Consider the following 27,284-nt stretch of genomic DNA (forward strand, 5'->3'; position numbering starts at 1 on the left):
CTGCACAACACTGTCAATCCGGAAGAGCGTGGACAAGCACGTGCTCTCCTCCGAGACACGTGATGTCAGCCGCTGCTTCTTTTTGCACTGCGGTCCACAAGCTAAGCTAGCACAGAGATGAGTCGGAGGAAGACATTTCATATGCAGCTTTGGCATATGGACCACAGGCGCCCGATCGACCAGCAGGGGCCACTGTTGCTAATGAGACCGAAGACCCTGCCAACGTACCCACGCCTATCCCCGGTGGAACAAAGCCAATGTGTCCCGCCCGTGAGCTCCCGGTCACTAGTCAGCTAGTGACACGGTCGGGATCGAACCCGGGCTGTAGCGTTCAGTCTACACTCGGAACAAGTGCTTTTACCGACTGAGCCACTCGGGAGCCCATTCTACTCTTTACTTTGATCAGCTGGCTATCCAATTACTAATGCACCTGATGGTCAGGTCTCAATGGTTTTACTGTTTGTTGTAGACCGGCAGTTCGCCTTCCCTGTCTACTCCTGATTTTTATTTTTAGTCTTGTTACATTCTAAATTAATCCTCCAAGATCTGCTGATGAAATCTTAACTCGGATAATAGTTTTCCATTAACTGGACCCTCGTGAGCATCACTCAGGTGACAGAAAGACACAGCTTCAATTAACATCTTAATTAGTGCAATGTCACCTATTTTTAAAGTGAAAAGCCAAAGAACTGTGAACAAATCTCATTAACATTATATGAATAATGGAACAATTAATTTTTCATCTGCATGTCTTAAGCAGCGTTCTAAAAAATGAATGCTGAAAGTAGGCACACTGTATTATACTGCGCCTACATCTATGAGTAAAAAGATAAAGGCCAGGTCTAATCACTTTTTCTGCTCTCACTGTGTGGATAATTATTAATAACTGTACCGCTAGTCTTCTATGGTGGCAATGGAAAAGCAGGTGGAATCACTTACAGCAATTATAAGAAGGCAAAAGAGATCAGGTGAAAGGATGATTCATGATGATATATGTCATAACTAAGAGCACTGGCAGTTTTTAGGCTGTTTTCTAAATACATGGAGAGTTGGACCTCCTGGAACCTGCTCAAGTAATGAAGCTTCAAGCTGCAGGGTTTTGCTGTCCTTCCAAGCCCGCTGTCCAATTTTGTTTGTCTTTGTGCTATAGGAAATCATGGCAATGACCAAAGCAGTTGTTGTGTTGCAGTCAGAAAGAAAAAACGTGCACTTCCTGTTTAAAAAGAAAATGATATTGACAGTCAAAATAAACCGCTGCTTTCATCCGGAATCAAGCTCCCCACATTGGTTTTGTTAGGATGTATCATATTACACACTTGTGACAAAGGAAAGATGATTAAAAGAGCTTGGCACAGCCTCACGCAGCCAGTGACACATTTCCCTTGCATGAGGGTAGGAGAATAATCCATTAAACTAAACACAATACTCACACCTTACTGCATTCCAGCTATACCTACAGCCTAATATTGCACAAACAACATTTGTCACTGTAATCAGAATTCTTTACAAACGTGACCACCATTTCATCATTTACCAAGTCATTGCATATGCATTAGATACTAGAAGGAAGAGACGTTAATAGGCAAATGAGATCATCGTAATTAGCACATTACCACATTACTAGTCCATTAAACAATCTTACTTCAAGGGCAGAGGTGTCAGGGTGCAAAGCTATTCATTTAATGCTAAATGGATTCATAAATTTGCACAAAATTTAATTTGCTTTAATTGATATTTGGCAACAAAAGAGGAAGGCCAAGTATCCAATCAAAAAGTCTCTGCAGTGTGATTCAATCTCCATGAAAACCTGGGATAGCACTGCTCTCAGTACACTTCTGCACCAGCGAGGGAGAGCCCAGGTGATGCAGACGCTGTTCGCATTCACTCCCATTCATCTCCTGATACCAAGAAACATGTAACCGTGTGTGACCCTGGAGTTGAGAACAGGCAAGCAGAGAAAGAGCAGCAGGAGAGGGCAGTTGTTTCTGATTGGATACCTGACCTGAGGGCATGGCACATGACCCGACACCCCTCCTCCTGGTAAATCATCGCCCCACCCCCATCCCACACCCCTCACAGCCCCAATGCGGGGAAAATGCAAAAAAGCAAACATGACATACTGGCTTGTGAGGTTTTCTGGACAATTTCATTGGTGAAGGCGCCAATGCCTTTGTTGGAGATGGCGGCAAGGGAGAAGTAGTATTCTGTATTTGCTCGCAGACCCTCCACAACGTAGGAAGAGCTGGGGCCAAACGTTTTCTTCATCTGTTTGTTGAGGAAGAGAGACAGCATTACATCAAACCTTGTCCTGAAGAGTAAAGTAAGATGAAGGATAGAAGGATATGGGGTTGTACCTGGCTGCCAAACTTGCCCTCTTTGTAGTGTAGTTCATAGTTAATGATGCCCTCCCTCTCATAGGCAGGCTCCCACGTCAGCTCGATGCTTGTGTCGGACACCTTGCCCACCTGGAACTTTGCTGGCTGCCCAGGTACTGACACAGATCACATACAAAACACATCAGCAAACATTCCTGCGACAACAGCATTTTAGACCATATGTAATTCAAATACATGCAAAAAAATATATTCTTCTGGAAAAGCATATGTACAGTAGATGTACAGTAGATGTACCTAGAGCTGGCTACATTTGTTAGATTGTTAGATTATTTGCCAGCTTGCTGGTTATATCTTACTATGGCCCATACAACATTAACTATAGGGCAAAAAGCACGTCATTGTATTCTCTGCCTTTAAACTACATGCTATTTATTTAAGGTCAGCGTTTCTTAGACATGCAGTCAGACTGCATGTCTATCAAAGGCATTGTTTATTTGACTGAGGTAATTATCTGAAGCAACAGTAATTATATATGGAATGCATATAATTTCTTTGACATGTCTGCCAATGAAAGTGCATGTTTGTCAACAGCAGACAACTCAATTTTCTGAAATACCAGTGTGCATCAAAGCAAAGGGGTTGAAATTGGGATGCTGGTGATGTGTTGGGGTATTCTCACCTCCCAGGAGCACTTTGACATGGATGGGGTCGGAAAAGGGGCCATCACCCACGGAGGTGAAAGCCAGCACACGGATGGTGTACGTCTCAGACGGCGTGAGACCCTGCAACGTAGTGATCACGCTGTCCTGAACATTGTGGATCAGCCAGAGGCTCATAGGCTGCTTGGGGTCCATGGTGTAGTAGACCCGGTACCCTTTGATCTGCCCATTGGGCTCCTCCGGCTCCTCCCACCGCACTACCATGGTGTTCCGAGAGATGATCCGGGCCTGGATGTTTCGGGGCGGGCTGGCCGGGGCTTGCTCCCCGGTCCGCGCCTCCACAGCGTTGCTGGGCGGGCCCTGTCCGATGCTGTTGAAGGCCGACACCCGGATCTCATACTCTGTATTGGGGTACAGGCCGCCGATGCTGTAGCGGGTGGTGGTGATGCCGTCCACTGTCTCGAACTTGCTGTCGGGGGACTTGGCGCGGTACTGGATGATGTAATAGGAGACGGGATCAGGGTTGCCAGAGTCCCAGGTGATGGTCACACTGGTTGCCGTGGTTTCTGTCACAATGGGTGTCCCGGGAGGCTTCGGCAGAGCTGTAGAGGAGGAAGGTCGAGTAAAGACACTGTCTTTTGTGGAGTAATGAATGCTTACAGAGTATTACAGAAATCAATGAAAATACACCAAATAAAATATTACACAGTCATATTTCATAGTTGGTTAAAGTAAACTGTGTGTAAAGTGTTTTTTAACAAAAACAAAAGACAGGGGGAATTTAGGTGAGGTTATCACTCTTTACTATTCGAATGGTAAGGTCATAATAGCTTCAAAACGCAAAAATCCAAGAGAAAGCCGTTTTGCAACACAAAGACAACATAAATTAGATCCCACTACAGTAGTGCTGATAGTGTTTAGACATGAATGTTTCTCACTTCTCTCAATAATACCACAACTGAAATTAGCCTTGCTAGAGTAGAAATATTTAAAGTGATACATAAAAATACATAGTGTTCTACGAGACAATTAGCTAGGAGGGTGTTAGTGTTAGAAGTAGACAATAGCCTATTAGTTTGTTAATTAGTTCTAACAGGGTTTTGTCTAATTTTATATGCTATGTAGCAATCAAATAATTTTGTTATTGTTAATGTTAAATGTCATTAGCTGGCTAGTTAAAGGCCAGCAGCTGCATGATGGTGAAGCCTTACACTTGACGATGATCTGGGCCACAGCCTCGATGATGCCCAGGCTGCTCATGGCCACGCAGGTATAGTTGGCCGACTCATGAACACTGCTGAGCTCCAGCACGTTGCGGCCGACCGGCATCTCGTCCTCGGGCGTCAAGTCTTCAGCGTTGAGCATCCATTTGACATAGGGCATGGGGGAGCCCACGGCCACGCAGGTGATGTTGATGCTGCCACCTGGCATGATCTCGTGGTTAGTAGGCAGGATAGAGAAGCGGGGGGGCACACGCCGGACTGGGGGAGGAAGAAGGAGGGCAGAACAGAGAGAGGTAACAAAACGGGTGGATGAAACTGAAGGCTTTCAAATGGTGGGCTAGAGGTGCAAAATGGCAACTCGTAAATAATAGTGAAACTGAAATCCAGATTCAAATCAAATTCAAATAATGGTGAAAAACTAAACTAACAGAACTGTTTCACCAACGATAGAAACTGACACTAAAGCCATGATTTAGAGCAACAGGATTCCACTGACTGATATTTGACCCATCACATCACATTTAAATACACAAAAATCTATTACTGGTTTCTCATCTTTTATCAGGTAACAACTAATCATTGCAGTAGTCTAATAATTTATTAACTTTAAATTCCAATTACAACAGAATCTTAAATTGGCCTTGATTCAATCTAACCAAAATGCACTTCATGCTTAACTCTGAGTAGTGAATGTAAGCAAGGGTTAAAGGCTCTGGCTCTTATTAATTTCAGCAATCACCAAGCTGTATAAGAAATGAAGAAAAACACCTGCTTAAATGACTTACTCAGACTAAAGGGGAAAGCACATTGCAGTTTAATCGAATAGAGGCCAAATCAAATTCTGTCAAACATTAAGCTCCAAGACGACAGACAGAACATCTTGCCACCTTACCATTGATGGTAAATCTGAAAATACAGATATCACAAGGTCCATCACACAGAATGTGGAAGGCAGGTCAAAGCCTAGTTATCTAGACCACCTTAAAACATCTGTGCTAAGCAGGAAGGTGCAATGTGCCTTCTGGATGCAGGGTCCAGCTTTCAATCGGACTGCTTACACAGTGACTCACTACTAAAGATGAGAAACTTTAATCAGATTTTTGTGGTTTAGGATAGATCAACTGGACAAAGCCTTTTTAAGATCTGACACGGTTCCATTGATAGATGCAGCTGTCATTTTCCCAGACATCATGCATAGTAGGTTGAAGTTGATAAAGAAATAAATGACAACAAATAAAACAAAGATAAACTGAGACGTTAATGCATAGAGGAATATAACTGAAGGTTCGCTAGCATGCCCAGACAAAGACAAATTCAGAGAAAGAGAGATATATATGAAGGGGAGAGAGACAGAGAGACAGAGAGAGAGAAAGAAGTAGAACTGGGAGATGGGAAGGAGGAGGAGGGGGAACCCAATTCAATACTGTAAAAGCTTTATTCTATTTTTCCTCCTGCCAATGTAACCAAATGTGACAGGAGCACACTGTCACATCATAATCCTGGTAGGAACAACACAAAAATATAAAACGTATAGATAATAACAGGCAACGTCTGGAAAATACAAAAATAAGTAGCCAACATGGCAATAGTAATTAAAAAAATATATAAATTAAACAAATAAATCACAAAGAGAAAGGAAACATATGTGGGGAAATAAAATGCTATACACCATCAATAAAGGTTATGCATCTCCGTACCAGAGACGTGGGATGCAGTTGCCAGTCCTACACACGGGAGCAGAAATGGTTGGGAATGTAATGAAAGAGGTGCTGGACAGGGAGAGGACTTGGGCCAGGGCAGATAAATACTTTACTGGATTCTACTATACTGGATACTATGCTGGATTCTACTATAATATCCATTACATAATTATACCCATTACCTACCTGCCTCTCTGTCTGTCTGCATGTCTATTTATGGAAGGGATGTTGGTTGATCTCCAAAAAACGATTTATTTTAACTGATCTAATTTAAGCTAAATACGTCAGTTTGCTCTACAATACTGAACTTCTTTACTAGGCATATGTCACATACATACACAGCAGTGTATTGACATTGAATTCTCTCACAGGTATGCAATGCAGATGTGCTGGGAAATTTTCCCAAGTCAACGTTCTTTTAATGTCAATGCTGCTAACAGTCCTTTATCATTTTTTTCTTTTCTCTTAAGCAACAGAACTTAAGCAATAAGCAATAGTTAAAATCGTACCAGGTATTCTGGGCCCCATTTAATTTGGTGGTGGTAGTGGTAGATGGAATACTATATAGTCAATAAAAGTATCCAGCAGTCTAGCCAGCTAGCTAGCTATGACTGTGCTTTGATAGCTCACTAGATATATGATTTGCTTAATACTAGTAATACAGCATTTCAAGTAACCAATACACTAACCAATTCAACAACATTACACTGACACTTCAAAGTTCTTTCTAGCCATCTACATGGCATAGCATTAGATAGCTAATTTTGTACTTCTACAAGATTTGTGACAGTGTGTGTCTGGCTAGCCTGATAGCTAAAACAATCTGATGTATAGCAGGCTAGCTAGCTATTAGCACTTGAAATCTGCTAGAGCCAATTACCTAGGATTTCTATCCATCTAGAACAATGCACCAAGCTACTTTACTCACTAACACAGCTATTTCATGGTGAATAATTTTAATTTTGCTGAAAATCACATAATTTTTTATCACTGAGTTAGCAACAGAGTTCACAACCCTAGCTAAAGTAGTTAGCTTTGTAATTAATAAAATAAGAGGAAGACTCTGAGCAAGTGTGGAGTGGGATAGAAGTCTGGATGGATACTGGGTGTGTCGGTGTGTATATTCAAGGATTTGGGAAAACAGTTATGAACCTCATGGGAACTACAGATTATAATAGGGTAGGCATGGTGGCTAAGGTGTCAGGATGGGTTTAGAGACAGACAGACAGACAGACAGACAGACAGACAGACTGACAGACTGGGAGAACAGAGTCAAAAGACAGGATGGGACAAGAGGCAGAACAAGACCCAGGAAGCATTACAGCAGACTGAAGCACAGGGAGAGACAGACTAATATTCATGGACGTGGGAACAGACACTGGGAGGTGGGGGCAGAGGGGTGTCGGGGAGGGGCAGGGAGAGGGGCAGGGAGAGGGGCAGGGAGAGGGGCAGGGATGGGGGCGGGGGGAGGGTAATAAAAAATCTGATTCCAATCCAACAAAAGAAAACACAGTTCTCAGTGGGTTCCAGGTCTCACACACTGGGGCTTGAAATCCAGGATTCAAACTGCCCCCCCACCCCCATCCCACCCACACCCCTGCACACTTTAGGGTGGTTAAAAAAACAAAACAAAAAAAAGAACAAAAGCTACACATTTCACGCACACAATCTCCACCCATAAGGGAACCACCACGGCCATTACTGAACATACATTTTGTAATTTTATCCTCAAACCCATGACAATGTAATTAGAAATTCCATAGTGGGTTAATATAGCTTTCAGTCACCAAACTAAAGGTGGCTTCATAAGGATAAGGCAGTGAATCACCTATAATGCCTTCAATGTCATGGGGTTTATGATATCTCTTCCTGTCTTTGTCCCTATCTCCAAAGCACTCTCTTTAGTGTACCCAGTATTGGGCTTTTTAAAAAAAAGACAAAAAGCAGACCTTTCAAACAAAGAAAAGCAATACGTTTCAGATCTCTGCCTACAAATTGTCAAAGGGCAGCCCAGTCCTCATACAGACATGCAAGGTATGGTTCTTGTATGAGCTGACAGCCTAACAAGCACAACCAACCATCCACCAATTCTAAGACAAGTGTACTGATGCAGTTCAAACGAGTCACCCAAGCCCATCCAAGCATGCATGGCCGGGTGCCAGACTGACAGATTTTTAGGAGAAATACTGTATATCTGTGATACAATCTCCATGACACAAATGGAGTCACAGCACAGGTTTCTGTTTCAAAGCTTCTCTCACACACTTCAGCACACAGAAATATAGATCATGCTAGCACACCCTTTAGGTCTTAAAAATAGGAATGAATTCAGTGCCAATGGATTTCAAGATGCCTATTTAACTGCAGTTTGGATGTTGGCTCGCTAAATGCTGGATTAGTTGTGTTAGTGTTTTCACTGGAGTTCTGTTCCTCAGACCAGAGGTCAGCTGGCGGGCCTTGAACTTTAGCGGTTTAGTCAATGAGGCTGAAGTGAGGGGTGGCACGGCTTTCACCTTAGGAAATTCATGCTACAGATGTCAGTCTGATCTGGCAAATTGAATGTGAATTGAAGTCCAGACAAAACTTAAAATCTGACTCAAGAGAACAATGTTGCTATTTGAAGGACAGAACAGAAATAAACAATGCCTTCCATTTGTAAACTGTATTTATGTGATAAACTACCCAGTCAGTATTATTATTAATTGTATAATCTACCTTATAATTACTGTAAATGTACATATTAATGACCACTGTTGTAACTATGGGTAATTAAAACACACTTACCAAACTGGCAAACTATCAATTTCAACAACAATCAGAATAATGAATGTCTACCTACGCAGGGGGAAACAATGCCATTCGTTACCTTTGAAATAAGATCTGTATGAATATGGATTCAGGTGGGTGAGTGGTTAGTCATGGAGAGTTAATGCCGTATTCTAATGACTTTTTTAATGTGACAAGTTCATGCAGAGCCAGCATTATGTGATCAGTCTGTGTGCTATAGCTGAAAGGGCGTATTTGATTAACCAAGGTCTGTTTTCAAGCCAATGTATGGCTTCATCAGAATTAATGTACAGTGAAAGTATCATGAGCAAAGACAGGCTGATCATGATACACCGCAGGGAACAAATGCTTTCAAACGCCACTGAGGCAAACTGCACACCTGTCATGGTTCCACAGGGTGCCAGGCTATGATCTAGCGATCATTGCCTTTAAACCACCAGACAAAGCATCCCAGCTGAATGGATGGTGTCCTCATTCACAAAGACCAGTAACCAACGAGGCCCAGCTAGAGAAGAATACTGAAAAGAAAAACTCAGGGGACCCAAGTTAATCCTGTTTCAAGCCCCGGTGCTAGAGATGGACAACACGATCTACTGCGAGGAGGCGTGGTCAGGAAAGAACGCTAGAGACCTGCACTGATTCTACAGGGGAGGGCAAAGGTGTGCCGAAAAAAGGAGAGTCAGAGGCGGACATTAACGGCCATTTTGGCAAGACAGTCAGAGTGTGCCTGTTCTGCCCCAAAATGAAGGGGGTAGAGCCAAAATAACATGCAGCCTTTCATGCCACTGTAAAGCTGAGATTACACCCTCTTATGTGTCTGAGAAACAGGGAAAGTGCTCAGATCTTTGCTGGACACTGGGGAATTAGCTTCCTGGCATTCACATACAAATCCCAGGACATTATTAGGCAGCAACAATGACACTATAGTGGCAGCCAATTGTGAGCACTGAAATTAAAAGGTGTATTCAGAATATATACACATATTTATATTTATTTTTAGTTTTATATAGTACATTTTGCTTTATTTTCCCATGCTAAATTATCATTCAAAGGAATTTGTTCTGATGCAAGTTATACTTCACTCTAAATCAGGATTGAAGCCTACAGATTCTCCCAGTAAGACAAAAGGTGTAATCTTGCTTTCATTCCACAGTTCACACTTAAACACAGAAAGCAGATCGTGCAAGCAGATGCCAGACAAAGCAGGTGAAACCTGGGTTTCAAGACACATTCACATGTATACAGCACAGCACAGTATTCCTGTATCATAACAGTGCATAATAGGTTTCCATCACATTGACTTACAAAATATATCATATAGCAATATACTACAACATCTCCACAGCGCACTATGAGGGCATTTAGAAGATGGATTTACTTAGCCTCTCCCAACGGGAAAATTATCAGTAGTGGACTCTACCCCCTCCAAACAGGCAGATTTAAATGTAATTAAAATTGAGGAGTTGTCATGACAGTAGAGAGGTTGGCGAATAAAAATCACATTCACTGAGGCAGATACATCTGATTTCTGCAATGGCTCAAAAGAACCATCCTCCTTCGCATACACGAAAGGTTTTGGAAAAAAAAGAACAGCAGTTCTGCTGATGACTCTAAACTGACAGAACAGTTTACCTGACAAAGTAGCAAAAGGCCACACTTGCTGCAAGAAGGAACGCAAGTGCAGAGCTAGGCTGATTACCTCAACCCACTATTAAGAATGCCAGTTTGTGTGGTAAACAGCAGATTCAATATCCTTATATTTGAGCCATTTGAGTAAAATTCAGTTGTTTTACAAATTCTGTGGTATGCCACAGGTAAGACTGAGCCTGGAATACAAAATCAGCTCCTCTCTCCATGTTCTCTGGGCTGTAGGCACACAGTTTGGCACCCCCCAAAAAACCTATACAGTGAAAAATAAAGGCTCACCAATAAATGATGGATTCTCTCCTGGAGGCTGCAATCCTACCTGACAGATGCATCACTATTTGAATCCTATACCTGCCTGGTGTCATATGCTGACAGACAGGAGAGGCTTGGGGTTGGCCCTGAGATTCTCACTACGTGGCAACAGTTGACTTCTTCAACAAAGCCCCCTTTTGTCTCAGCTGAATTGCTGAATACACCTTCACACAGCAGGAAGGACTGATTTACAGTAGAGAGATCCAGTATCTCGATTACATCTCATCATTCACTGACGGATGTCTATGCCCTAAATACCAGAACACACAAGCCCATCCAAAATGTATGCAACACATTCATTATACAGTCAAGTTTACTGCAGGCTGTGACACACAATTTAACTCAGGCCTGTTAAAGCAAACTAATTACTTACAAAGCTAAACAACTAAACTCCATTAAAAATATAATACAGAAAATATTTCGGCAAATAAATGAGAAACACGTCTGCTGGATGACAAATGGAACCGAGCTGGAACAGGGGTCCACTTTGGTAGTCCCGGACCAATATTTTATGGAAGAGGGCTATCGCGATAAAGAAATGAATAAACCAATGTTGTTAGTGTCCAATTTGAGATCGGTTATTGCCTGCCTCAAATAAATCTCAAAATCAATCCAGACACATAATGCCATGATGGAGCTGAATGAATAAAACATCAGCTTGAGTGAGCCCGCTGTCTGCCAAAAGGCAGGTGGCAGTGAGGCAAGAGACCTATAACACCTAGGCGCTGCTGACTAGAACAAACCCTCCAGCCATTCAGAGCGGCACTCATCATGCAAAAAGTAATTACGTTTGATACCGATCCATGTAGCTCTGTAAAACAGATCCAATAGCTGTGTGAAATTGTTGCTGAGACCAATCAAGCCCAATAGCATATCTTATTTACCATGATGGATTGCTATTAGAGGGATAACAGGAACACTAGCTGTTTTGCATTCAGTCTTTTAGAGTAGGAAATTCATTTTGTGAGTAATACGGTAGCTTGACAAGGAAAACAGAAAAACTAGGCAACAACCAATACAAAAAAAGAAAATAAGTTATATCAAGAAAACTAGTACAAACAAAAATGTACCCATACATACACACAAATCCACAACCACGCACGCGCACACATACATACACACACACTCTTACAAAATGAAACACGACAACCAAAAAGTAAGTTCAAAAATAATTTGTAACAAAGGGTTAGATAAGACTATAGGGTTAGACAGATCAACATCAACAAAAAACGGGAAACGCAAAGCAAGAGACAACACCCAAAGGAATTCTATTCAGGCATGCAAGCGCAGTTACATTCTCCCATCATGCATCAGGTCCTGCTATTTCCAAGTGCTGGGTTTCCATGACAACAAGCACAGAGAAGCTTTCTGAGCAGAAGCAATACCACAGGATGCGAACGTGAAAAGGGCCCACAATGCAAACTCAAACGAAAACCAAAATCCCAAGCAGAGCGGGCTCTTTCATCAGAATTGTTGGAGTAAAAAAAATAAATCTTGAATTATATATTTATTTATTAAATATTTCATCTCTGATTTTTTTTTATTTTTTTTGGTTTATTTTCACTTGGTGTTTGCTCTTGTTTCATCAGGCAAATGTAGTAAATTTTTTTTGAAACATGATTTTTTTTTTTTTTTTATTTTATGTGGGTAAAAAAACGTAAAAAAGAAAAAACACACCAACCTTCTCGAAGCTCTGAGGGATGTAAAGGGGTTGATGCAGAACACAATGACATGAGGAGAAGAGAGAAATAGGGGAAACACAGAGAGAGTAAAAAAGGCCACCTCAAGGCTGTAAGCTGCTACATTTCTCTTTCTGCTTGTCCTCTGCTCTTTCTATCCCTTGATACCTATGGCACCATTCAGATATCATTCAGAAACTTGCCTGCCCTCATAATATGATTTGATCCAAAGCAATCAAATTCCCCACAGTAGCCGCAACGCTGTCAATCGGAGGTCAGTGGCCATATGAATAGATTTAACCTTGCGCTGATCATCACTGACAAACATTATGCTGAAGCCACCTACAGCACTCCCATGGTGGCTTATTTGCTTTAGTGAAAGAAAGAGGAAACAGGAAAATAAAGTAAACAAACAGCCAAAAAATAAAGAAATGAAAACAACTAACCTGTAAAACAGCACAGTGTGGGTTGAAATTAGTAGCTACAGTATAAAGGCACTGAACAAGGCTTGTCAAAACCAATCGCAATATAAACATTTTGAACACATTCCTTGTTCCCCCGCATCCCCTCAATGCTGATTGTTGAAGGAAAGGGGCAAGTATTATCTTGTCAATCTTCTGTACTGTAGCAACTAATCTCAAGTGTAACTCTCAACAAATAGACACTTGCATAAACCACATTTAAACTGATATGAAAAAAAAAAAATCAGAAAAAAAGAGACAAAAGTAACAGGTCATTTTCTGTACACTCTGAGTATTTATGCTATGGCTTTAATATTGCGACAACTCAATGCAATTGTGTGGAGTGGTGTGGCATCTCGTCTTTAACAGTACTATTGTACTGAAGGTCAGCATTGAATTGGGGAGGGTGGCGGAGGGTGCATCTTGACCGTGAGAGGAGGCAGGGGAAGAGCCCAAGACTAAGAACAGGGCTCTGAGTACTCCCCGCACTGTCTCTCACAGACAGTCTAAACCAGCTCGCTGCCACACTGTACGGAATCTAAATGTTCCTTTAACGTTTCTGTCTCTCCTTTGCGCTGCCGGTTTGACAATAAGACTGGAAGTTATTAAGACCAAACGCAGACTGTACCCGGCCCTCCTACTCAGCGAGTGAAACACTGTTCATTAACACACTAATGAGGAAGCACAGTAACATGACTGACCCTGGACACAAAGAAGTTAGTCTCCTGAGCAGTAACACAAAACATAACACAGCAGCTGTCTGAAAAAGGCTAGCCCAGCGTCACCATTTTGCAGAATATTAACTCTTGTGAATTGGTAATATACAATCTATTCATAAGCAGGAAACTTCAAGTAAAGGCAGAACAATAACAATAATCAGGAGGGTAAGATTTGTGACCCACTGTGCAATAAAAGGTCTTATTACTTCATGGCAAACAAGTTCTTTTCCAATTTGCACAGAATAAATAACTAATAACTAAAATGAATTTCATTATATTCATTTAACAACTGCAGTTGGATTGATTTGCCTTTTGTCATTTGAATGATGTCATTCTGCAAAATAACCATTAACATTTACAACCTTTCTATAGTACTGTAATGTGTTTGGGAGAAGGGTATGTCAATTGTCATATTTAAAATAATAAATGAAAATAAACATTTGGACAAGTGCCATTTTCATTCTAAATTATCGTCTATTCATCGCAGAGTAAGGATATTTTGATTGTCTTGCACAGTTTCTTGCCACCCAATCAACACTTACCAACTTACCATCTCCCTGGGACACCTGTCAGAAAAGATACTTTTCTCAAGGGATAACACATCCACCTGTTTGTGCATGGTACTGGTAGATCTTAAATTTATATTTCCTCCCTTTGATCAAAGTGATGACATTATCTTAAATCTACCCAAGTAGAGTGCATGTTACCAGTTCAGAATCTCACAGATGATAAACAGGGACCTCACTGACGTCACTACCTCCCATTTCAAAAGGTTATATATTTAATGTGCTCATCAGAAGAATGGACGACATGTTCTGGATAGTGAGGTACATACCGGAGGGAGAATAAGATTAAAGGAAAATGACAGAGGGTGGCTGACCCTCATTATTCCACAAAAGAGGCACTCTTTCACACATGGCCAAAAAAGACCACTCGACACCCAAGTCATATACAAAAAAAGTCTTTAGAAAAAGTAGTTATTTTGGAGTGCTGTGAGAAAGACTGCACTACCATATCTTCCATTATTTCCTTTAATTTGTAGAGTACCTAAAACGCTCACACTTTTCTTAACAAAAGGCCATAGTTTCATGCCTCTGGAAGAAAACTGCATAAACTCATTTTAATGTGTGAGCGATTTGGGTTTCTGATTGGCAGTCCACACAGCAAGAGAGGCATAGGAAATCAGATACTGTGTGACTTAACGTGCCTGGTAAACTCCAGCTGGTCAGTGCCGTGGTACACAAAGTTTGTAGTGCCAACCTACTTAGTAGTTTACGTGAGAACAACACAAATACCATAAGAGAAGCTGGTGGCAGTTTACTACACAGTGCTGCACAGCAGCCTTTTATTTGAGTTAACCCTCTGCGTTCTGGCGTGGTGTTGCTCCCTACCTCGCACGTATAGGTTGGCGGGGGAAGAGTAGCGGACACCTTCCACGTTGGACGCTACGCACTCATACTTCCCCTGATCTGTCTCTTCTGCGTTCTCTATCTGCAAGGCACCTGGGAAAGACACAACCACATAACAAGACAAAGCAGAGAGAGAGAGAGAGAGAAAAGGAGAGGGACGGTACATTGTATTAGATTTGTGCTCAGAATATACTGGTGTTCCACTGTCATTTGTTTCCACATGCAGGAAAAACAAAAGGTCACAACACGCCTTGCAGGCACATTCCTGTGCCAACCAACAAAAACAGGGGTCCCTACAGGGGTTCTGAGGAATAAAAGTTATCTGGAAACAACAGTTGCAAAAGCGGGAGGATCAATTATTTTGACCCGATCAAAGTTTATAGCCCCGTAACCAGGAAATCCATGAGGGAAATGATATTCTGGATGATATAAATACATCAATGGCTTGCAAGTTGGTGGTTAGACCAGAATAAACAACGCACACACACACACACGCACACGCACGCACACGCACGCACACGCACGCACACGCACACACACGCACGCACACGCACACACACGCACGCACACGCACACACGCGCAGAGGAAAAAGCAAACCCCTCAGATCATGTGTCATTACCGAGTCAAGGCTATAATAACACAATTAGTGCGTCTGCCTTGATTGGGCTGGAGGCTGACTGTGAACCCCCCTCCCCTGTCTGAAATATAGACTGCTGGCACTCATTACCGCTCAGCTAGAGCATGCAGATACACCGTCGCCTGTCAAAGCTGCCGGCTTTTCTTCTCCTTCTGTGTCATTTCAAACAAGTCCTGGCACGCACTCCATTCGGATCAATGTGCACATAAGTAGAGGGAGGGAACTGGCTGGAGACATTTGGAAGCATCCAGCCATGCTGCGAAATGCCACACGAGCGCACGCCTGCACGCACCTGCATACAGATGACTGGGTTTTCTGAGCGCACATAACAACACGCTCGGTTGATCCTTGAGGAGGGATCATTTGCCACCATATTTAAGCAATCCGTATGGATTATAATTATTAATTAAGCGAGTGAAATTAATTTATCTTACATTCCCTTTTTACACACGAAATGTGTAAAATATACACTATGAATTTATTAAACTGTATTAGGAATCTCTCGCATCCCATTTCATTTTGTCATTTATGACGCCTCCCATTCCCCTTAATGTCACCTTGTAGATGGGATTTCTGTACTGTAGGCCTATCTCTACTCTAGAGGAATGTGATGCCTAACGCTAAGATTTAATTGGTGAAATGCTTAATGATAAGAATATTCAGCAGTAGCTCCCAAGCTGCTTCTGATTTGGCCAAACACTCCATCACATGTGATGCGCTAATGCCAGGAAGACAAATATTCCCCTAGAGCACGCAGATGGTTTCAAGTTTGTGTGGGAGGGCTGAACGAAATCCTTTGCTGGGCCCCCGGCGTGGGCCATTTCAGGGCTCCAGCAGGTGGGCTTGGAGCATGCTTAGCTGCCTCCTAAGGGTCTTGCAAGTTTGAATCCCTGCGCAGAGACTACAGCTCTAGGCAGATCATTCCTATAAATGCAGCGAGCAGCCTCTGCCTGCCTGTGCCGGAGATAAATTTGCATTCCTCTGCTCTTCGGAGAATAAGGCTGATTCTTAATGCTGTTTGGTAGCGCCACTACTAAAGCTTTTTCTGCGACTGAAAGTGAAGGATCTTGAACTCCCTCCCCTGTGCTCACAAACCAATCTATGACGATGCATGTGGATAACTCGAAACAGGAACAATCAAATAACTCCACTGGCAGCATAAGAGACGGGAGTTTTTTTTTTGGGTGAGGAACAATTTAAAAGAAGTTTTTTTTATGCTTTGCATTTTCTGAAATATAAAAAAACACCTCCTTGCACGTCAGTAACAGCGAACTGTGCGGTCCCAATAGACTTCATTACAGTTTTGCAGCCATTAGTTCAGAGAGAATGCCTAAGCCGAAAGGCTGAAATTTCCACATTATTCTATTTAAAGCTGCATTTTCTTTTCATATCTATCCATCAGCAGACCTTGATGCTTGCTGGAACCAAGCGCAGCACATATACTAAGGCAATTAATGATCCTCATTTTTTGATGCATTTCAGTTTTTACCTTCCTGTTTTTGATTGCATTTGGGTGTGCTTTTGTTTTTTGTCACTTTAAATTGTTCTTGAAATTCATCTTCAGGCAAAACTTTAGGATATTAATGTTGTGGAAAACACTTGCTTTGCAGATATGGGCTCAATCCACTTCAGCCCTTGTATAGGGCCTTGTGTAGGTCATTGTTCCATATAACAGCAGCTCTTGGTCAGAACATTGCACTCTAGACCTGAGCATTGCTGCTTTGAATCCCAGCTGTGAAACTGCTGTTGTGCATTTCAGTGAGGTTTCTCTACCTGGTGCACACCGGTAAAAATGAATCTGTATAAACATGTTCCTGATTGCATGCAGTGTGAATTTCTATTCATTGTAAATTGCATGGGCTAAGCAAAAAAAAAAAAAAATCGCAAGCAAGTCACTATGCTCTCTGTTTCATTTCTTCAAGTCTCTCTGCACATACACACTTGCGTTTTCCTGTCCTGAAAACAAATGAATTCTGTATTTTCATCACTCGACCATGCATTTCCCTAGCCAGCTGAATGCACAAAGTTTAGTGATGAAAACCTCAGAGCATGTTTAATATGCTGCAATCCAAAACACATTAATGCCTTTGATGTCCCTGTACGCACTCCCTCTCCATGCTTCACTTTTTCTTCTTCTTCTTTTTTTTTTTTTAATTATCATTCTCTGTGTAATGTCTGTGATTGCATTTTTACAACTCTGGCACCCTGTGGCTTCCTTCAGAGTCTGTACAGCCACTAGCATCACAGCAGAACCAGGGGAGAATAATAAAAACACGGAATTATCTCGCTGCTGCAAGTAGCAAAGCAAACAGTGCCCAACCAAGCCTCGCAGTGAGGCTACAAGATAACGCACGTACTGCGCTTCTTTGCAGCACGCATTAGCTTACAGCGCTGCGAACACAATGCTAAAATACAAAGAGACAACACTGGTGTCACAGGTTTTAGGTGATTCAACCCTGAAAGCTTGCCTTTTCGTGCCCGAGGGAAAAAATAACTGAAGACGATAAGACAATTCCTCAATCCTGCGTTAACAGTGTGCGAGCGTGTTGTCAGATGAGTCATCGGAGCGAGCTGGCAGATTCAGAGTTGGCACACCTAAGAGAGCCTGCCTCGCGCCATAATCCTGTAACGACGACGGGGCCACAAGAAAAGCAGAGCTCCTAAAATCAGCTACGCGCAGACTACGCGCATGGGACGGACAGAGACGCAGCAGGATCGAACGCATGACTGCGGGGTTTGCCACAGTGTGACGTCACGGCATCATGGGAAAAAAGGTGAGAGCCTTTGTTTGGACTGTGCAGGGCCTTCGCTGAAATAAATCGGGGAACACATGCCCTCCCATTGAGACATCTGTCATGTATGCTGGTTGCCCGAAATTTAACCAGCCTGTAGAAAGAATACCAGAAGCAGGAGGGAGCAGTATATAATCAGAATCTACTGGATAATAGCATAATAGCAACATCAGTGAAACAGGATCAGCTTTGAAGAGAATACCTCTTTTCTGGGCCTTGTCTGTCAAACAACGGCCAGTTTAAGTATTTTCTGTGATCTGTTTTGCGGATTGAGGAATGCCTTTGTGACCAGTGAAACAGCAGTAGCAGTTCTGCTGTCTCCATGGCTGATTAGCTGTAGATACTACAGGTTATCTGTTCAACTTCACCAAAACACACATTTGCCAAAACATACTCAGTTTAACCTCCAATGAGATAGACAGAAATATAGGTCATAATATAAAGCATGATCATTCTAAGTTAGCACTGTTGGACAGGACATTTGGAATTGTTAAATCAAAGATTTCCTTCAGATAGAAAGAGACAGAAGACACTGAGGACAAAGACCTTGAAAATGGGTAAGCCTGAGGAGCAGAAATCTGGAGGCCCCTCTCTCCCACCGTTGGATGTGCAAGCTCAGACACCACCCCTAGGTTGTTAAATGTGAGAGCACCAGCATGAGGGCTGAGTGTAATGCAATTGATGTCAGTTTCCATCTGCTGGCTTGTAATGCCCCCATAAGCGCAGCAATGATCCATGCCGGAGGCCCACAGACAAGCTTATGGTGAATTCCCTGGTAATCTCACACTATTTACCATAGAGCAACTGTTCCGCAGTTGGCAGCACTTTAAATGCAAGTCAGCCAGGCTAAATTATTGTTTAAACATGTGCATGTGGGGCCCAAACACGCACACACACAGACACCTGTGGGGGAGACGATGGTGACAGGACCCCCAGCTCCACCCCCCAGGCACCCACGCCGCGTTTTTGACAGCCACCAGGGGGAATCTCCCTTTGTGGGTCTCTTGCTCCCAATATGCAAATGCCAAGTCCATGAGTCATGCTTCATTTTGTGTGCGCAATATGATTTCGCTGTGGTTTGTCGCTTGCTGTTTTTGTTAATGCTGTTCAGTGCAGGCAAACACTTATTCAAGAAACCGTGAGAGGAACAGGGGTGTTTGGGAAATGAATACAAATGAACAGCTGGAGCACAGGATTATTGAGTTCCATGCGCCAAGGGACATGGACCATGTACCTGGTAGCACGTAAGCACTGGGGTTCAAACCAAAAATTCAACTGAACTCACGGACTAATAGAAATGGGATGCTTACTTACAAAGACATTTTTAAAGAGGTAATTTGTTTATTTAGAAGTCACCACACCTTTCTAGAAAGCTCTGCATCATATTACTGTTTTATAGTAGATCTATAGGTGGGGTCTGTGGGAGAAAGTTAACCACACACTACATTCAGCGTACATCCTGAGTAGGTCTTTAAAGTCTAGCTAACACCCCTTGAACTTGACAGTGCCCAGGCGGGGGAGAAGGTGGGACAGAGGTCACTGGATTGGAATGGCAGGAGCCGGTGTTGCCACATTGAACTGCGAGCTCTGCACTGCCACCTACAGGCAGCTTGGGGAATGAGAAATCTCCACAGCACCCTCAATTAGTCTAACATCCCTCTTTGTCTTGTGTCAGAAAGTATTGGAGAAACCATTTCGTCTGCAGTCACTGTCACCACGGACATCTTGGCAGCACTCATTGCCTTGCAGCCTTTTTTTTTTTTTTAAACGGTATTGAAATTCAGCAGGGTTGAAATGAAATGTAATTTATGCAGGTTTATCTGGCATTCTGAGAGCGTTTCCTGCCAGGCAATATAATGCCGCAGCGCTGCACATTAACATACATAATGTGACCATGGCGTTTTCCAGTGCTGTTTTCCTCCAGAGCAGAGAGAGTGTCAGGGCTGATGGAACAGTTTACCCAACAATTCACCACCCCGGTAATCTCACCCTCCCAAGATTCCAATCTGGGAGGACTTCAAATGTCACAAACCAAACCAAACAACCCCACCCCCTTCTCCCTCTCTGGGAAGAAAGCTTGAGAAGTCAAACACTGAAGAAAACACACACACACACGGAACACACAAGACACACTGAACACTGGCACGACATAAGGGGGTGGGGGGAAAACGCACAAAAACACAAGACACAAAAGAAAAACAGTAGGAACAAGATCTTTAAAATATAAAAAAGCTCACTTTTTTCCTTCAGTATTTTGTTAGCAGTTAGCTGATACTGTGTGCTATTAGTTTGCTGGTTTATGCCTTACCTCGTACTGGGATACCCTCTGCAAGAGGCAAATGAAAAACACAAGAGTTTAGTTAAATAAGATATGTTGTGACTAGTTATGCATTTGCTTGTGGGTATGCCATCTACTACTGTTATTAGTTCTTATATTTAGTTATTATGTGCATATTATTATGTGCAGAATTATTGAGTTTGAAAACTGCTACTAAATTGCTACTTTCTCACTGGACCATTTGAGAGGCCAGTTTTTCGTTCTTTCATATATTTTGAACTTGTTCATTACTGAAGAAGAAAACGTACAGCTTTATAAAAGGAGGGCAATAACGTTACTCTAAAGTGGCCCTCATGAGGACTTTTATATGCAAGGTTCTGTAATTGTGTGACTCCAACCTCATGTAGAGCTCCAAAAGAAGCAAAATCCTGTTAATTATAATGAAGACCTGTTTTATAACTACTGAGTGACCATTCAAAACATTTGTACTAGTCACCTTTAAGTGCTTAGGTGTAAGTGTTCAAAAGCAAATCTCAGCAACAGGGAAAACCATTGTGAAGGGTTTTGCATTTACCATTAATTCTGTGAAAATAAGGAATAAATTAAAAGAGGGGTGGGCTTCAACAGTTTATTAGTTAGAGCTAAGGCAGCAGGACTCTCTTTTTAAGTTTTAGTTGAGGTTCTAGTTAAGGATAGGGTCTAAAAGTTAGACGAGGTTAGATTAGGTTAGGTATGGGTTAAGGGTAATGAAGCCAAGTTTGTACAGTTAAGACAGGTCAGTACTATTCAGTGCTGAAAGAAGGGAGCGAGGAATTTTGCTACAAGGGAGGTGTTTTTTTCAAGCTGAGAGAGGATTAGTTTCAGAGGGATTGGTTGCAGAAAGCTTTAAACTGAGGCTTTAAATTCTTAAAGATTTGACTGCATTTGGGAAAAACGACATAAAGGACACATCAGGAGGGAAGCTAAACAGATAAGCGGGGGGAGTCTTTCACCCGGTTCTCCTTTGGGGGAGGGGAGCGATACATGTTGTCTTCCACGAAACTTCCACTACAACGATAGCAGCGACGGGTACCACACGCTCACTGCGAACATGGATGGGGGGGAAGAGGGGGAGGGAAAACTGTGGATCGTGGGCCGGTGATGACGTGGAAGCTTATTTCGTGTGCAAAAGTTCGCACAAGTCTGTCCGTCCTGTCCGCAGAGCTCTTCTCTGCAAGGATGTGACCTTTGGTCCCACTGCATTCTGGGCACCAAGACCAAGATTCACCCCGGCGTCCACTGACCTTTCACACTAAATGGATGGCTCCCCGTCAGCGTGAGTGAAGGCAGGTGGGGGAGCGAGCTGGGCAGCTCTATAAAGGAATGAGAATCTGGCTGCAGCCACTACCCATCTGCTGTTTTCCATGCCTTCTGCAGGGCCAGACTCATCTAACCGTCTCAGTCCAGACGTGGCACCCCACCCCCCGCACACCACAGAGTATCCGGACTGTCTCACTGCGCCACCATCAGACCAGTAATATGCCACAAACGGCTGATTATCGATGCTTCTTAATTACATCCACATCCACACACGAGGTGTGAGGGACAGAGTGTGCTACCTACTCTGTGGGCTTAGGCTGACAACTGTGCCCTTGTGTACATGCAGAGGTGGTCTGTATGTGCGCGTGGCTTGGAAAGGGATATAAAAAAAAAATAACTTTACCATAAAAAAGGATTTATGAATATGTTATGACATATAAAGGCCCCTGTTAATCCGCTGCTCTCCTGAAGGGCGGAGAGGGCCCGTGGCTCAGAGCTCGGGAGCGGGAGAGGAATGTCAATCTCTCCGCACCCCCACGGGGCAGACGGCTGCCTCTGCTCGGACTGACTGCACAGGTGGCGCGTAACTGCGCCTCGTTCGTGACACCTCTGTGCAGCTTACGGAGGGAAAGAACCGCTCCGTACACACCCATCAGAGGGGAAGAAAAGCGGAACGTGTGTTTGTGTGCTGGTGGCAGGTCTGTGCTGTTATGAGGGAGGCCTCACGTCCAGCAGCAGGACAGTACTTCAGATTTTGTCTGGTGTGGTAACTTTCGATCAACCTACACACAGGCGCGCGCACACACACACACGCAGAGGCTGGCAGGGGTGTGAGGCTGAACTGTTGAACTCGCCTCTCCTGCTTAGTGCCAAAGTGCCACCTCTGGCCTCCCTCCTCCACTGGAGCAAGAGATCTCCAGAGTAAACAAACAAACCCAGCAGGAGCTTCACTCCAGCGAAATTATACTGCCTCATGCCATGTTTAATGGCTTCTCTCCCAAGGTCCAGGGAACAGGCTGTGGAAATGGCGGCATACACCCGGACGTTTTCCATATATAATCTGCCGAAATACGCTTGGCTCAAATTGAAAAGCTACTACAGGCTGTATCCTCCATCAAGCAGTAGAGAGAGATTTATTTAAAAAACACTGTGCTACTGCAAAGCGTATCCAAATTCCTCTCTTCCCCCAAGAGAGAAACTGCATTAAACCCTTTCTACCACCTGGCTCGTAAACCATGTGCTCACTGCTTTCGAGTAAAGATTAAAGACTGGGGTTCAGCGACCTGACTGGAAATGATGGGTGTGGAAGCCATTTTGCTCCACGCTGTTTCTTCATCAGCATAGCTTGTACTGGCTGACAGATTGGGCTTTGATTGTTCAAACAGCAGTGCTCTACCTCTCTGGTGCTGGACCCTGAAAGATCAGGGCCTGAGAGAGAGCACTTCTTCAACACGTTAAAGTAGAAGGAAACAAGAGCGCAACAAGATGGCAGAATTACAAAGTCCCTATGAATGCTTTCACTGCGTCTGATATTTTCAGCAGTGCACTACATCCTCAGCCTCAAAACCATCAAGGCCCAGAGATGAATAACACAGGCCTCGTACTAGAAATGGCAGCTCTAAAAACTCCAAGTTGAGCCTTATACTTTGAATCTGATACAGAGCTTTCCAAGGCTCTTATTAGTGTGCAGGAGGCAGGCCCTCAGTCAGGGTGCCAAACTATTTCTTGAGCTAATATTGGGCTTTGGAGGCAGGAAACGGAGCTTGCTGCAGAACAGGGCTGCAGGGTTCACCCAAACGGCTCTCCTGCTTGCTCACGATGCTTCAGGAATTCCTTTCGAACAGCAGGAGGTTTTTTAAGACTGGATTTCAGGCATTACAGCAGTAAAATGGTAAAAATACAATCACGGAACTGATTTAATAAGCTCATGAATCTCCACGTTTTCATCAGATGCATTTCTGACTAAGGTAATGCAGCTATGTGGGGGACTGACAGGGGGCAGTAGAGGTTTTATCTGTAAGCCCAAGGCTTAAGGAACCCTTTGTGGCATGTCAGTGGCAAAGTGGTTAGGGAAACTGGCCTGTTACCACAAGGTTGAACGTTCAAATCCTGGGAGGGGCACTCATTTTCTCACTGAGCGAGGCACTTAACCTACATGGCTATAAACATCCAGTAGTTAAAATAGATACAATGCCAAATGGATACTGCACACGTACGTCTGGATAGGTATGTCAGATAAGCAATAGGATAATGCAATGAAAATGTACATCTTTTGTGTTCATTGTTAAAAACCTTCGAGAATAAAGAAGGATACCTTGGCTTTATTCCTGAGCTCGTGGACCATTTTACCTTGATGGAGGTGCAGTGAGAGAGCCCTGGGGAGTTCTAATGAGACAAAGGGGCTTACTCTGAGCTGGGGGAGACACAAGCAGTCATTTATTCAAGCCCCATAATTTCATCCTTGGTTTCATTTTGCTCTCGGGGAACAAAAGGCAGAAGTGTGCTTTGGATGTTAGTGGGAGACCGAGAGGAAAAGGAGAGGAAGGGAGGGATTGAGAGAGGAGGTTGGGGGCATGCAATTATAAAGCAGTGAAAATACTGTCATCTTAAGGGACAGCAGGGGGGGGGGGGGGGTGTGGGGGGGCTCACTTACCAAAGGCTTCTGAATATTGTAAGAAAAATACAGAGAGGGAAAAACAAAACAGCGCAATTTAAAGGGTGGGGACAGTTATTCATGTTCCAGCTGTTAAATTTCAGCACCAGGCATTTTACTGCAGTGTTTTCACCGTCTTGTTCAAGATTTTTTTTTTTCCCACGAATGCAAAATGCAGACCCACATTAGATGATTCAAAACTTTTGGAAACACTTCAGCTCCATAATATTTAATATTTTAGATCAAAGGGGCATAAATTTGATTTTTACTGATTTGTCTAGTTATTCCCATTAATAAAGGACTTCCATTTCAAATATTTAATCTGAAGCTACTTCAGCTGCAGACAGTAGTAACGCTGTTAAAAACAAGAAATGATTGATGTGCATCATGTATTTTCATTCCCTCAAACAGTCCATTGAAAATAGTGACAGTTTCCATATGGTTTGCTAGTATAATAATTTAAGGCTAAACATGATTTTGCTTTAATGTTAATTAATTGACCAGTGTGTTTTAGCAAGGTTTATCTGAGTTAGTACTGCGTAGGTTAAATTATAGTAAAACTCTAGAAACTTCTTAGACTGCTGAAATCTGTGTTTCTCTGTTAGCAAAAGCAAAAGCAAAAAACACACAGCACACCAGTAATTCACAGGAACTAACCAAATAGCTGATACCAATAAAAACCAAAAACATAGCAAGACAAAGAGACATGTAGAGACAGGGAGGGACAGACACACATACATCAGCTCTTGGAGATAAGAGTTCTGTATCCCTGCAAGAGACCAATAATACTCTGACCAACACAACCAGAGAATCCTGAATAAAGGCCATCCAATCAAATAAGTCCTGACATACAAGATTCTACTCCCAAGCTCTACCATTGGCCTACCCAAAGCGGTCTGGTGCACTACATAAGGCAAGTGGGTGGTAGTAGCAGAAATAAAACACAAGGAAAGTGTTTAACTGGGATTGACAAGCGATTCTAAATCAGTATTACTATTTGGCTCATTGACTATACCTTCAGCCATACACTTTCCCTGTATGCATGTAAGTTTTAGTTATTTATTTATTTATTTTTACAAAAAATATGGAATTAATTTTGAGTTTCAATTACAGCTACACATTTTCAACTGCTGACTGTGGGGTACACAGCAGATCGTTTTTCATAGAACAGCCCCAGGTGTAGTTTAAAATGGTGCATAGCGCAAGTGCGAGAGACCTAGTAAGCAGTCTCATTCCCTGTCTCAGGAAAAGCAGAGGGCTTCTGGGGAGTGGTTGGGCCTAACACACTCCAGTCTGGTTCCACTGAAGGCTAAAGATACCCCGCAGAGACCTCCAACCCTACATGTGGCTCCTCCTGACGGCTGTGTGGGTCAGATAGAGGCCTGTGTTTTAGCGTAGCCTGTTTATTGGGCCTGTCTGATCCCGCTGAAGGCCAGTCTGGTGAGCGGGAGAGGAAAACCAGTCCCAGCTCCAGACATCAGCACATGGAAACTCTCAACTATGTCTCAACCAAACCGAAATTCCTCTGAAGGTCACCTGCTGTTCACCAATAAAGATGGAAAAAACCTTTCCAGATTACTGTTCCACACCAAAGCCTGCAACACTACCCCCCAAAGGGAAAAGAAAAATAACATTCAAGAGTATCTAACATAAGTGAAATAGGGGCCATTTCATACCTGCTGTAAAGGAGGTTATTCATAGCTTTTGTTGTTTAGTCTATATTCTTGTGTGATCGCCCAATGCACCACAGTAATGTCACTCTATATGTGTGTATTCATTCTGCTATGTCTAGGAAAAGTACAGATGGATATCCAGCCTGCACTGTGCACATCTAGGACAAAGTCGATGTTATTACAGATTAATTCCTCAATTATTGTCCTCCCTGATGTATTGTATCAGCTTGGACCCAAATAGATCCATTGGACTTTTCTAGCAGTAACAAATCATCGACCCAAAACATTAACCTCCAAGTGCTGGAGGTAATTAATTAGATTTATAATTAGACTTTCTTTGGCTAGGTCCTTCATTTAAGTTCAAATAAATGGGCAGCAAACACAACATGACTATGCCTCAGAAATGAATACAAACGCTGGCCATTAGAAATGAAAAATGGGTACATCTACACAGAGCACTTTCAATAACAATGAATTATAATTTTCACATATTATAAAAAGCATGCTTTTTAGCCTCGGTGGGTGTTCCATTCTCTCCGATGCAATTAGTATTTATCCATAAACTCTGAACTCAGCAAGTGGTCTAGCACTACAGAGTGGCAGCTAATCTTTTCCCTTTACAATCAGATTGAGCCTCGAGAAAATTTCCATAACACAGTGCATCCAAACACACAAAACATTAACCCCTGTAAACCGTGACTGCTGTATGTCAGAGCTGACGTTGAATGAAGCCCAACATTCTTACCTGATCGCAGCTGTTTGATTCGCCCATTACTTGCACTGGGGTCAATGGGCAGGAAGTCCTTAAACCAAGTGATTTCTGGGTCAGGGTTACCGCTGGCGACACAGAGCATTGTAGCTGTGCGTGTACGCTCCACCACCTTCAGCTGGGGGCTCATGTCTATGTTCGGGAAGCCTAAAGGTAGCAGGTCCTCTGTGGGGAAGAAGAACCATTCGGTAAAAAGTATTATATTTTATTACATTACATTTTATTACCCATCTATCTCAGATAGATGGAC

General features: G+C 42.9%; 1 protein-coding gene across 28 annotated transcripts in view; it reads right to left on the reverse strand.

Moving 5' to 3' along the window:
• LOC118795491 (receptor-type tyrosine-protein phosphatase S-like) overlaps nt 1-27,284 on the reverse strand; it is a 162,231-nt gene that overhangs the window by 44,692 nt on the left and 90,255 nt on the right. For 22 of the 28 annotated variants that reach the window (XM_036553991.1, XM_036553996.1, XM_036553994.1 and 19 more), the window contains 7 exons: nt 27,011-27,199; nt 14,915-15,025; nt 12,346-12,357; nt 4,207-4,476; nt 3,016-3,597; nt 2,355-2,491; nt 2,121-2,265 (listed from right to left, as the gene is read on the reverse strand). In XM_036553991.1, the coding sequence (XP_036409884.1) occupies nt 2,121-2,265; nt 2,355-2,491; nt 3,016-3,597; nt 4,207-4,476; nt 12,346-12,357; nt 14,915-15,025; nt 27,011-27,199 (1,446 nt within the window). The remainder of the gene's footprint in view (nt 1-2,120; nt 2,266-2,354; nt 2,492-3,015; nt 3,598-4,206; nt 4,477-12,345; nt 12,358-14,914; nt 15,026-27,010; nt 27,200-27,284) is intronic. The other 6 variants (XM_036553997.1, XM_036554012.1, XM_036554006.1 and 3 more) reach the window with 1 other exon arrangement.

This window comes from Megalops cyprinoides, chromosome 20 (assembly GCF_013368585.1).
Source record: "Megalops cyprinoides isolate fMegCyp1 chromosome 20, fMegCyp1.pri, whole genome shotgun sequence".
NCBI lineage: Eukaryota > Metazoa > Chordata > Actinopteri > Elopiformes > Megalopidae > Megalops > Megalops cyprinoides.